Genomic DNA, 13,411 nt, shown 5'->3' on the forward strand with positions numbered 1-13,411 from the left:
GTAGATAGAAATGCAGTTCTAGTTTCACAGTTGAAAACAATAAAATGGTGATCTGCCCAAAAGAAAAAGAGTAAACCAAATTTTTCTGTTAACCTCTGGTAATTCTGTAAGCCTAGTTATTTCTTTTGTGAATGAGTCTCAGAAATTCATTTAAGTTGATGCTGGTATACACAATGGTGATGTTTGGTGTTCTGCTTTGTAGTGCTTAGCCCTCAGTTGCTGCAAAGCTGAGGAAAGCCATAGGTGTGAATTGTTTTTCATGAATGAATCACCAGACCTCTCAATTATAACACCTTGTCTAAGCTTTCCCTTCAAGTTTTATGGCAGTAAAAGGAATCCTTTTGCAAAAGACATGAGTTCTTTTACCATTTCTCCCAAAATGAGAGTAAAGTTGCATAACAATAACCCAGAATGTTATCTGGAAATCTTTGTTCTGTGTAATATTAATAAGTGCTATCGTTATCAGAATCCTTTTTAGAAGCTTCTAAACATCGTATTAAGTTGAGATTTCTTTACTTCCTTATTTCACATCCTGTGAGAGCTTTTACTATGTTAAAGTAGGTTATGAATCTTCAATAGGTATATAGAGTATGCAGCATTTCTTCCAATTTATTTTGTTAGTTCCTTGAAAGATTAGTGGTTGAAAAAATTAGCAGTTAATAATTTTGTTCATATACTTTAAGGCATTTAATTTAAGAAGCAAGATTAAGTTGTAGGGACTGTGTTTTTTATTTTGGCAATTCACAACTGATACTTGTTAATTGATGCTTCTATCTCTATATTTCCTAGATTGTGTAATTTGTTTAGAAGTGAAATTGATGTTCTATATGTTATTCTTCCATATTTTAGAAATTGGGAATTTGACCTGATTTAAGGGAAAGTTCTAGTCATTTCCAAAAGAGTTGGTTTCCACATGCTTTAAAATTTTATTGTTAGATATATGAAAGTAAACATATATATAAATAATTTATATTTCTGTAATATTTGCATAACAAAGAAATCTGCTTTTTTTATATCCATATAAAATAGAAACCTAATCATGCACTCAGAGCAGAAAATTGTTGACAGATTAGTGTTCTTTATGTTTTAATTTCCAAAGATCACTGCCTCTTTAAGTAATGGACAGAGTACTACATGGAGGTAGAAAACAAAACAAAAACTTGTGTTTGCAGTCTGGCCCTGGTATATGACCATGATCTCTCATCTATGGTTGTAGTTCCCCAAGTATAAAATGAGGCTCTAGAAGGGATGACCTCCAAGATATTAGTTCCAATTTAAAAATTCTCTTATGCTGACAAAGTTCCACATCTAATGTCTGTCAACCGGTGAATGGATAAAGAGGCATGGTTTATAAATACAGTGGAGTATTATTCAGCCACAAAAAAAGAAATCCTGTCATTTGTTACAACACAGATGAACCTGGAGGACATTATGCTAAGTGAAATGAGCCAGGCACAGAAAAACAAATATTTGTATGTAGAATCTCAGTTATATGTAGAATCTAAGAAAGTTGAACTCACAGAACAAAATCCTCAACTTCCACCTTAAGAAACTAGAAAAAGGTGATCAAACTAAAGCCAAAGTAAGCAGAGGACGGAAATAATAAAGATCACGGTGGAAATCCGTGAAATAGAAAGCAGAATAATACAAGAAAGATCAATGAAACCAAAATCTCATTCTTTAAGGAAATCAATAAAATTGATAAACCAGATTATCAGGAAAAATAAGAAGAGAAGATGCAAGGTACCAATATTTGGAATGAATGGAGGGACATTATGACAGAATCTACAAATATTAAAAGGATGACAAGGATATTCAGTAGCCAAGGAGTATTATGAACAACTTCATAGCAAAAAAGCCTGCAGGTTAGATGAAATGGAAATAGTGTCCTTGAAAGGCACAAACTATCATAGCTCAATTAGAAATCATCTGGATAGTCCTCTATCTATTCCCACAAAGAACAGTCCAAGCCAGATGATGTCATGGATAAATTCTACCAAACATTTAAGGAAGAAATAATGCCAATTCAACACAAACTCTTCTAGAAAATTGAAGAGTAGAGAATACCTCCCAGATCATCTTATGGGTCAGTATTGATCTGAAACCAAAATCAGACTTTACAAAAGAACAAAACTGTGAACTAATATCCTTCATGAACGTTTAATAGGTACAAAAATTGAAAAGGAAAATAAAAGGTTAGCAAAGGTAGTCCAACAATATTTAAAAAGGTAATACATCATAAACAAGTGAGTTTTATCCTAGAAGGCAGTGTTGATTTAACATTCAAAAATCATTTCAAGTAATTGATTATATTAGCACACAGAAAGAGAAGCAAAACCATGTGATCATCTAAATAGACATACAGAAACGCATTTAGCTAAATCCAAGATTTATTTCTGATAAAAATTCTTAGCATACTGAGAAAAGAAAGGAACTAATGCAGCCTGCTAAAGAGCACCTGTGGCAAACTTATGACTAAATCAAATTTAATGGTAAAAGACTAGATTCTTTCCCACAAAGGTCAGTCAAACAAAGCAAAGATGTCTGCTTTCACCACTTCTTTTTAACATAGTACTAGGAGGTTTAGCCAGGACAAAAAGCAAAAGCAATGAAATAAAAGGCATCTAGACTAGAAAGTAAGAATTAAAACTGTCTTTATTCACAGATCACATAACCATCTTTGTAGAAAATGGAATAGAATCTACAAAGTATCTACTAAAACTAGTGAGTGAGACTAGGAAGTTTGCAAGATTCAAGATCAATATACAAAATCAATTGGATTTCCATACACTAGCAATAATCAGAAATTAAAATAAAAAGCACAATTTATAATAACAAAAATATGACATTCTTAGGGATATATATGACAAAGATGCATAAATAACTATATACTAAAAACTATAAAACTGCTTAGAGAAATTAAAGAAGACCTAAGTAAACTGAGAGCTTTGCTATCTGTAGTATTCCTATATTCATGGATCAGAAAGTTCAGTAAAGATATCAGTTCTCCCCAAATTGACGTATAGATTCAACGCAGTTCCAGTCAAAATCAAAGGAAGCTTTTTTTTTTTCTTCTAGAAATTGACAAGCTGATTGTAAAATTCCTACAGAAACCCAAAGGAACTGGAATAGTCAAACAATTGTGAAAAAGAACAAAAAAATTTGAGGGCCAACAGGAGCAATTTCAAGACTTATAAAACTACACTAACAAAGCATAGTAGTAAGCATTGGCATAAGGGTGGATAAGTAGTTCAGTGGAACAGAATAGAAAGACCAGAAGTAATGCCATGCATATATGGCTACTGATTTTTGACAAAGGAGAAAGGATAGGTTTTTCAATAAATGGTTCTGGAATAATTGAACTTATTATTATAACTTCAGACACGTTAACTTTGAACCATATACAGACACATGAACTTTGAACCACATTTCATACCATGTGTAAAAATTAACTCAATACTAATCACTTAGATCTAAATGTAAAACCTCAAACTAGAACTTCTAGAAGAAAACATAGAAAATTTTGCAATCTTGAGTTAATAAAAGCCTTTTCGGACATAACATAAAAAGCATGATCCATAAAAGAAAAACTTGGCAAATTTGACTTTGTCAAAATTTAAAACTTCTGCTTTTCAAGACACACTGTTAAGAGAAAAAAAAGACAAGCTACAGGCCAGAGGAAGATATTTGCAAAGTATAAATCTGATTAAGGACTTGTATCCGGAGTATATAAAGAACTCTCAAAACTCAATAATAGGAAAACAACCACCAAATAAACAAATGGACAAAAGATTTAAACAGATGCTTCATCAAAGAAGCTGTATAGATGGCAAATAAGGACATGGAAAAGATGCTCAATATCATTAGTTATTAGAAAAGTGTGAATTAAAACTACAGTGAGATACTACTACACACCAGTTAGAATGGCTAAAATTAAAAAGACTGACCTTTGGAAGGTTGGTGAGAATGTGGATTAACTGGAACTCTCGTACACTGCTAGGTTCAGTGTAAAACGGTACAGCTGCTTTGGAAGACAGTTTGGCAGTTGCCTAAAAGTTTAAACTTGTACCACTATCTGATCCAGCCATTATACTCCTAGGTATTTACCCAAGAGGGAAAAATCATACAAATACTTGACATAAATCTTCAAAGCAGGTTTATATATAATAGCCAAAAGCTGGAAACAACCCAGCAACCCAAATGTCTATCAACAGGTGAATAAATAAACAAATTCTGTAATATCTGTACAGTGGAATGCTACTCAGTAATAAAAAAGAATGAAATATTGATAACACATTAACAGGGAATGTCAGATTAATTATTGTGAATGAAAGAAGCCAGATAAAAAAGAATATACTGTATGATTCCATTTACATAAAACTCTAGAAAATTTTGGAAGTATTTATAGCAACAAAGTATATCAGTGTTTATGTGTGGGAGGAACTTTTGGGAGTGATAAATATGTTAATTATCTTGATTGTGGTGACGGGTGTTATAGTAAAATATTTCTGATTTTTATCAGAAAATGAATTCAGAAGTCTTAAAATACAGTAAACATTGATTAATAAGAAGAAACACATCTAGGTTTTTTCCCCTCGAATAAAGGACATTCTAGTTTTTCTTATTCAATAAGATCTTTAAGTAGAAATTTAGATGTGAAGTTTGTAGTTTTGCTAATGCATACATTTTTATTTTAAACTTCAGGGTCTTGCCTATTTGCATACTAAAGGCAAAATGCATAGAGATATCAAGGTAAGTTTATTTAACTCAATTTAAACTCAATATGTTTAAGACTCAAAGGCATAGAGAACAGAGCTGTGGTTGCCTAGGGGGAGGGGGGTGGGGGAGGGGAGGACTGAGAGTTTGGGATTAGCAGGTGCAAACTATTGTATATAGGATGGATAAACAAAGTTCTACTGTATAGCACAGGGAACTATATTCAATATCCTAAGATAAGCCATAATGGAAAAGAATATTAAAAGAAAGAATGTCTTTATGTGTATAACTGAGTCACTCTGCTGTACAGCAGGGATTAGCACAACACTGTAAATCAACTACACTTCAATAAAAGAATAATAAAAAATAAATTCAATATGTTTAAATTGATAATTTTATTGAAAGGAATTTTATGATGCTAATTTAATGGTATTTGTATTTTTGTTTTAGGGTGCAAATATTTTATTGACAGATCATGGTGATGTAAAATTAGGTATGTTATTTCAAATTCCTAAAATTTTTTTTCAAAAAATTTTAGTATAATTTTAAATGAGAATAACATTATACAAATTTAATATTCACATGAAGAGCCACAATAATGTTCATCTTTTGACCCAGTAATTTTACTTTATTCAGTTTAAGGAAGTTAATCCTAAAGATAAAAAAATCCATATTTGCTAAAGTATTAATCATAACATTATTTATAATAGGGAAAAAATGGAAACATAGGTCTAGCAGTAGAAAAACTTCTAAACTGTGATAAATCAACTTATGGAACATTATTCAGTCATCAAAATTAATAGTTAAGAAGAATAAGAGTAAAATCCCCTAATGTGTTAAGTGACAAAAATGAACTATGTGAGTCTTTAGTTTTTTATAACCATGTTTAACAGCAATAAAAGAAGTTTATACATAGAAAAAGGAACTTTTAAAAATAGCACCAAAATTCTAACCTGGTTGTGTTAGAATAAAAGCAATCCAGGTGGATTTTTTTTTTCCAACTTAACTCAAGGTACTTGTAATGGAAATTTTTTTATTATCTGTGTTCTTAATAAAGTATGTTTTCATTCTAATAAAGTACCAATAAGTTCTTTTCTTTTAATGATTATGTTTTGAACTAAGCAAGAAGAGATTTAGGTATTCAATATATATACATTTCTTTAGTATTACTATCTGAATTATTAATAATGACATCCCTGAGTGTAAAATATAGAAATGGTGGTGGTTTTATTGAAAACCAAAATTTTCTGTTTTGTTTTTTTCCCCACCAGCTGACTTTGGTGTGGCTGCAAAAATAACAGCTACCATTGCCAAGAGAAAATCTTTCATTGGCACCCCTTATTGGTAAGATATTATTATAATTGAATTTTGTGCATTTTTATTTCTTCAAGGTCAGTGATCAGCATTGTTGCTTAGTAATAAAATTCATGCTTGACTGGAGTCTGGACACTTGCGTGCTCCTTGACACTATCATAGGTCTGATTGGGTTAGGGAATTTTGATACACATTTCCATTGTCCAGCTTTCCCTGTGTTAAAGTGCTAATAATTCCTACTGTCCCTCAGATGCTGTGTTGAGAGGACTCATAGGTAGGAGATTTTCAAAAGAAAATTGTATTACAATCTTTTGTCATTTTATTACCCTTTCTTTGGTATTGCTTGTATTTTAATCTAGGACTTCACGTTCTTGTTAAAACTCATGCATCCTACACTACCATTAGTCCTCACCAGCCACCCTACTTCTAATGCATCCTACCAATTACTAACAAAATAATCTTTCTAAAACACTGCTTTCATTAATGAAGTTAGATAATTGAAATATAATAAAAAGCCTAGTAATAAACCTTAATGTGTAAAATACTGAGTATTATAAAAAGTGACATTGAAAGTTTATGTGAAAGATTGGATTCTTTAATATACAGTGCTTGGATAATTTATTATTTGGAAAGAATTTTAGAGTAGCTCCATACTTCATACCTAACGCCAAAATAAATTGTAGATGGAACCTCAAAGAGTTATTGATCAGGGATGATATTTATACTAGATTTGATGTGTTCAGTCTTTTTATCTCATTAGCAAATTTTTATATAAAGGTGTTTTGTTTTTTTGGGGGGGGCTGCGTTGGGTCTTTTTTGCTGCGCGTGGGCTTTCTCTAGTTGTGGCGAGCGGGGGCTACTCATTGCAGCGCGTGGGCTTCTCATTGCTGTGGCTTCTCTTGTTGCGGAGCACAGGCTCTAGGCACACGCGCTTCAGTAGTTGTAGCATGCAGGCTCAGTAGTTGTGGCTCGTGGGCTCTAGAGCACAGGCTCAGTAGTTGTGGCGCACACACTCAGTTGCTTTGAGGCATGTGGGATCTTCCCGGACCAGGGCTCGCACCCGTGTCCCCTGCATTGGCAGGCAGACTCTTAACCACTGCACCATCAGGGAAGCCCTATATAAAGTTTTAAAACTCACATTGCTAATACTTTTTCTTTAAAAATAAAATTCACAAGTTATACAATAAAAATCCTCACTTCGAGTTTCAAAAGTTGTGTATGGAAATAGTTAAATATAAAGATGAAACCAAAAGAACTATCAGTGACTGACTGCTTCAAGAGTTGAGTAAGCCTTTCTTGGCATAAAAGTATAAAACATTGCTAGATTTGTTTGACAGATTTAACTACATGAAAATTTAAGGCTTCTATATGTCTACCAGCTTAAACAAAAGTAAAAGGCAAGTAACAAATCAAGAAAGAAAATATGACAAATTAGGTTTTAATATCGTTAATATGTAAGTTCTTAACAATTCAATAAAAAGAATGTTTCTGCTAATTAGAAGCAGTTATTAAAATATATGAGATCTCAAAAAAATATATATGAGATCTCATAAAATATGAAAATTGTTTCCCCCAGTGATGACCCAAACTGTACATTAAATAAACAATGATATTCTTTTCTATCAAATTAAAAAATATTTGGAATCATGGGTAATACCTATGACTATCAATAAATATTTGACAGTGAAAGTGGAAGTTAGTAGAACAGTTTTGAAGGATAATTTGACAGTAATGTTTTTCAAAAACCTTAAGCAATGTTTATGTTCTTTAGTCTCAATTCTGCTTGTTGTAATTTATCAGAGAGCCATGAATTGATATATGAAAAGCTTTATCACATTCTTTAATAATGAAAAATTGAGAAAAGTATGCATATGTAACAGGAATTATAAGGAAATTATGTACAGTCATTCAAGTCAATGGGATAAGTTGCTGATATTAAAAATCATGTTGTAAAAGATGAATGGTCAGTGCATGACTGTTGACAACAGTCCTGGTCAATTTGGCGCTCAGTTAGCCACCACTGATTCTAGTGGGCACAGGAGATGAAATCTGTATGTTTTCTCTGGATTCCAGCTCAACTTCTTTACTCTGTAATCATCTTGTTCCATGGTGATCATTTTCTTCTCTTTAATCCTATACCCATTATTATGTATGTAGTACTTGCATGTAGCATTTTTGGTATAGGTGTTTTATATCCTTAACCGCACTTAAGTTGAGAGACATTGTGTTATATAAGTTTGTGTAACCTAAGTGCACATAAAAACAACTTCTACCTTGTTGATATTCAACATAAATAAGAAATAATTTAAAAATTATAAACATTCAAAAAATAAAAGAGTATTTCCCCTGAGCCATATCACCTATGCTTTTATAACTTCAGATGCCATCATTATACACCATTGACTCCCAAATAGGTAACTCGAATTCAGCTACTCAGTTGACCTTCAGTCTTATATATACTCAACAGTTGTTTGATAATAGCACTACTTCAGTATCCACAAGCATTTTATACTCAAATCAATCTCTTCAGTCAGCCCCTTTCATTCTATGCCCCCTGCCACTGCCTTTGAAAAGTCCTTTATTTTTCCCTTGTGTTCTTCAGATAGTCTTCTAACTCATCTACCTGATTCTGGTTTCACCTCTTCTCACACTATCCTTCGTGTTGCCATAAGTTTTATATCATAATTAAATCTTTCATTTTTTACAGTAAAGTCTAAACTTCCTTATATAATCGTTCATTATCTAGCCTCTGTCTCTGAGGTTTATTTTCCAAATACGTTCTATACCCTCTCAAACTGTGATGAATGACCTTGTTTTATTTTTTTTCATTTTCTGTCCATCACAGACTAATACATTTATAAAATAAACTACTAAAAAAATGATCATTTATCTGGATGAGAATACCTGCTCTCAGTTTCTGCACTTATCACAGACTGATAACAAGCTGTTTATGGCCCTATACCTGTCTGTAGATCATATATTGAGTAGCACTGTCCTATCACCTTTCCAGGTGTTCCGTGCTTTCCTGTCCCCCTGCATTTGTACTTGTTTCCTCTGACTAAAATGTCCCCTTAGCTCCCTGCTAATTCATTCTATAAATCTCTCCTCCTTTGGGAGCTTTTCTCTGACCTTCACAGAGATTTAGGTGTTCTTTTTCTTTTCCCATGTTATAAAACAAGATTCACAAGACAGAAACTAAAGTAAGACAACACAGTTTTTTCTCAGAGCAACAGTATTCAGAGAAGGTTCAAGATTTTTAAATAATAAGTTTTAAGAGTGTGTGTATCTGTGTATATATGTGGTCTTATATTAAATCTTTTCTAGTAAAGTTTCTTCTTTCCTAGTAAATGCCTCTCAGCCTCTTTCCCTCCAAGAAGTCTAGTGAATATAACAAAGAACAGATTTCATATCATTTTTTAAAAATAAAAATGTTTTATTAATTGATTCCTTCTAGGATGGCCCCAGAAGTTGCAGCAGTAGAAAAGAATGGTGGCTACAACCAACTCTGTGATATCTGGGCAGTAGGAATAACAGCAATTGAACTTGGAGAACTTCAGCCACCTATGTTTGATCTTCATCCCATGAGGTGTTCTCAGTATTTACAATTATGCAGTTACTAGTAAGGGCTTCAGGGAGAGTGAAATACTCATAACTTGGGTATTCCAAGTTCATTTTAAAGTATGTTGAAATAGTGAAAGTGTTCTGAGGGACTTAGGGATAATCTCATCTAAAACCTGATCTCTTTTGTATTGCTACTTCTAAGACAACACAGAGTGAATCATCTATACTGTCTGAAGCGTAAAACAAATTTCCTTTAAAAACATACTAGGATACAGCAGTTATCATTAAAAAAGTCTTTTTAAGTCTTTGTTTATTCGTCTGTTAATTAAAAATGGGCTTTTTTGTCCTAAGTGGATCTATAAACAGATGATAGAATGCAAATGAGGTTTTTTTTCTTTTCTCATTTGATTTTGTTTCTTTTTACTTTGTCCAGGGATAAGGAGCAGGTAGATGCTTAGTATAATCATTTATATTTTAGAGTATATTATCTCAGAAAAAAATATTTGAGAGACTGTGAAGGGGTTTTTAATATTTTGAAGGAAAAAATAAATTGGGCTAAAATTTAAACTTTTAATGTAAATAGTATAAAGTTAAAAAGAAAATCAACAAAATACAGTATTCTCCTAACATACGTTAGACAGCAGGTTACTATATATTACGTAGATAACTCATTCAAAGACTCTTAAGAGCAAAAGATAAATTGTTTATGAGCAAGTACCAGATACTAAAGAAACATGGAAAACTATTTAACCTCACAAGTACCTAAAGATATATAAGTTAAATGATATCTGCTTTTAGCTGAAATGCTGTTAAGTACAGGCCTTTAGGAAAATAATTTAGATGTTATTTGTTATGGGCAATAAAAATGTTGCACTGATTCCACTATTGGGAAAGTTATACTTAGGAAATAATTCAAGAAAAGAAAAAGCTAAGAATTATTCAGTTACGGATTACAGGGAAAAATCTAAATGTCCATTCGTTGGTGAATTGTTAAGCAAATTATTTAGCAGTTAAGGGCAGCTAATATATATAAACCAAAGCAACATGGAAAATTGATTATTAGTGAAAAAAGCAGAACAGAATATTGCCTATTATAATTATAATAAGTTAGTAATTGGTTAATATTTAGATAAAGACTGAAAAGAAAAGCAGAACATTTTAAATAATGTCTTAAGGTGGGAGGAATCAGACTTTTTTTCTTTTAAGGTTTTCCTTTATATATGAATCATTTAATTTTTAAAAAGAGAAAATATCTTTGGTATTTAAAAAAAAAGGCTAAGGAGTTTACTTGGAAATATGGGATTTTGTAGGAAATACTGAAATAAAACTTCCTTCTTAAATGCTCCATCCGTCTAGCCCCATAGTCCATTAAAAAAATTGGTCAAAGGTAAGTTCATCGAGAAGGAAAGTCCTCTTGTAGGTTGATTTCTGTATCATTCATAACAAGAGAATGTGGAAAATTATTGTCCAAAAGGGGACAGACTAGGAAGTGGGTATAATTTGCCTATTCACCCAAAATAATTGTAGAGGCTAATCTTTGGTTAAACATACAACCTAATGTTAGAGTATCATATCATCTCTGTGTGTTACAGAATGATACACAATTATATAGACTTGTGCTTAAGATATAACACTAGTTATATATGTAATGGTATGGTAATAAAAACCTTCTCAAACATTTGGTGCTTTGCCATGTGAATAAGAGCTTGTTGGAAACTTAAAGATCCTTTCTGTAACCAGGAGAAATTTTTCATAGGGTAATCAAAATATAAAATATTAATTTCCATATTCTATACCAGTTATCATGAGTACCTACATATGTAGTAATCTTGCATAAGTTCATTATAGAATATGATTCTGATTATTAAATGTAATAATTAAAGTGTTTTGTATTGCTCTTTAACTGAAATTTTTATTCCAGGGCCCTCTTCTTAATGTCAAAAAGTAATTTTCAGCCTCCGAAACTAAAAGACAAAACAAAATGGTGAGTTATAGAATATATATAGATTTATAGCATTTTATGGCTGAAAGGGACAAAGGTTCAATTCCCTTATTTTATTTTATTTTATTTTATTTATTTATTTATTTTTGTGGTACGCGGGCCTCCCACTGTTGTGGCCCCTCCCGCTGCGGAGCACAGGCTCTGGACGCGCAGGCTCAGCAGCCATGGCTCACAGGCCCAGCCCCTCCGCAGCATGTGGGATCTTCCCAGACCGGGGCACGAACCCGTGTCCCCTGCATTGGCAGGCGGACTCTCAACCACTGCACCACCAGGGAAGCCCTCCCTTATTTTAAAAGTGGTGAAACTGAAACCCAGAGGCATTAAACAAGTTTCCCTGAAGTTACACATCTAATTTACTTGCAGAGCTATTGCAAGGATCTAGGTTTATTTTCTGGTCAGTGTTCCTTTATAATGTACTTCTCTCATAAAACTCTGAGCATTTTATTAGTTTTTGGCAGCTTGAATAGGAGGTGTGGTGAGGAAATGATTTGAAATGAATATATTAAGATTTTTGAGATTCATATTTTGCCCTGTATTCCTTTACTCCCATTAATTACATGTTGACTTCCGTGAGAAGTAATAGGAGAAGGTTTCCCAGATACAGTGACATTTAAGATCAATCCCTACTGGCTTTTCTCTACTTCTTTCCCTAACATTCAAAAGGTTATTACTTATTTGCATCCTAATCTTTTGTTTCTCGTACAAAGTAAAGCAGTTTGCCTATTATAGTCCGTAAAAAACGTCTTCAATTAAATGGGAAAAACTGAAAATTGTTTTTCTGGTAATGTCTTTCCATACATTTAATAAAAGAAACCGTGGAAATAAAAGTTTCCAAATTCTTAAATTCAGTAATTCTTCATCTAGATTACATGGATCTCTTGGGAGATCTTGGGAAATACATGAGCCCCCAGAATTCTTTATGTGTATTCATTTTTTCTGGGGAGACAGTCCATATCTTATTACCGATTCTAAGAGGCCTGTCCCCAGTACAAGTTCTAAACCACTTTTTTATGTTTGTTAGCCTGTCTGTATGTACATAGTATTATTTAGGAGCCAGGCCATTCTGGGGATAATGCCAGGAATGAAAGGCAAATCACGCTGTAGAAGTAAAGGAGTTTATATCCTTCTGCTAGCTGTTTTCCTTTGTATTGACGTGGGTTTCTTCCTATTCGTTATTAGCCTAAGTTCCTAAACAACTGGAACGGGAGGACTTTGTGCCAGGAATGACTGAATATTCATTCAGGAATGAATGACTGTTAGCTAAAACAGCTGCGTTCGTAGTCAGATTCCAGAACAGTCATTACCATTGGAGTACCTTTGCCAGTCTCAGGTGCCTTCTCACTCCGTGATATGTGTGCCACAAGCTACCAAACGTAATGTAGTGATTTGATTTCTCTGAAGAGAACTGCTGTGTTGTTGCTGTCATTGGTAATGGTTAAGGTTATTCTCTTTGGTTCTTGCCCAGTCCCTCCTCCAGTGGAATCTCGGCAGTACCTCTCTTTGCCTTTAGTTCATAATCAAAATATGATTTCATTAATTAATTAATTAATTTTTTGGCCGCTCAGCTTGCGGGATCTTTGTTTCCTGACCAGGGATCAAACCCAGGCCCACGGCAGTGAAAGCACCAAGTCCTAACCACTGGACCGCCAGGGAATTCCCAGATTCCTTTAATTTATATCTTCTTCCTTTCTCCATTTCATTAATACAGGTAGCAGGAAAACTCATCTGTTTACAAAGATCGCTCCCTCTTCTTTGACCATGTTCCTGAGAAATTCAGTGACTTTTTAAGGGTTTAAACAGTCTCTTACATTACTCACC

At 33.1% G+C, this 13,411-nt stretch overlaps 1 protein-coding gene across 5 annotated transcripts in view; it reads left to right on the forward strand.

The window, feature by feature from the left end:
- Positions 1–13,411, forward strand: part of MAP4K5 (mitogen-activated protein kinase kinase kinase kinase 5) — a 136,656-nt gene that overhangs the window by 59,182 nt on the left and 64,063 nt on the right. For all 5 annotated transcript variants that reach the window (XM_067736255.1, XM_067736261.1, XM_067736249.1 and 2 more), the window contains 5 exons: positions 4,705–4,752; positions 5,167–5,209; positions 5,988–6,060; positions 9,485–9,616; positions 11,513–11,575. In XM_067736255.1, the coding sequence (XP_067592356.1) occupies positions 4,705–4,752; positions 5,167–5,209; positions 5,988–6,060; positions 9,485–9,616; positions 11,513–11,575 (359 nt within the window). The remainder of the gene's footprint in view (positions 1–4,704; positions 4,753–5,166; positions 5,210–5,987; positions 6,061–9,484; positions 9,617–11,512; positions 11,576–13,411) is intronic.

Source organism: Pseudorca crassidens, chromosome 1, assembly GCF_039906515.1.
Source record: "Pseudorca crassidens isolate mPseCra1 chromosome 1, mPseCra1.hap1, whole genome shotgun sequence".
Classification (NCBI taxonomy): domain Eukaryota; kingdom Metazoa; phylum Chordata; class Mammalia; order Artiodactyla; family Delphinidae; genus Pseudorca; species Pseudorca crassidens.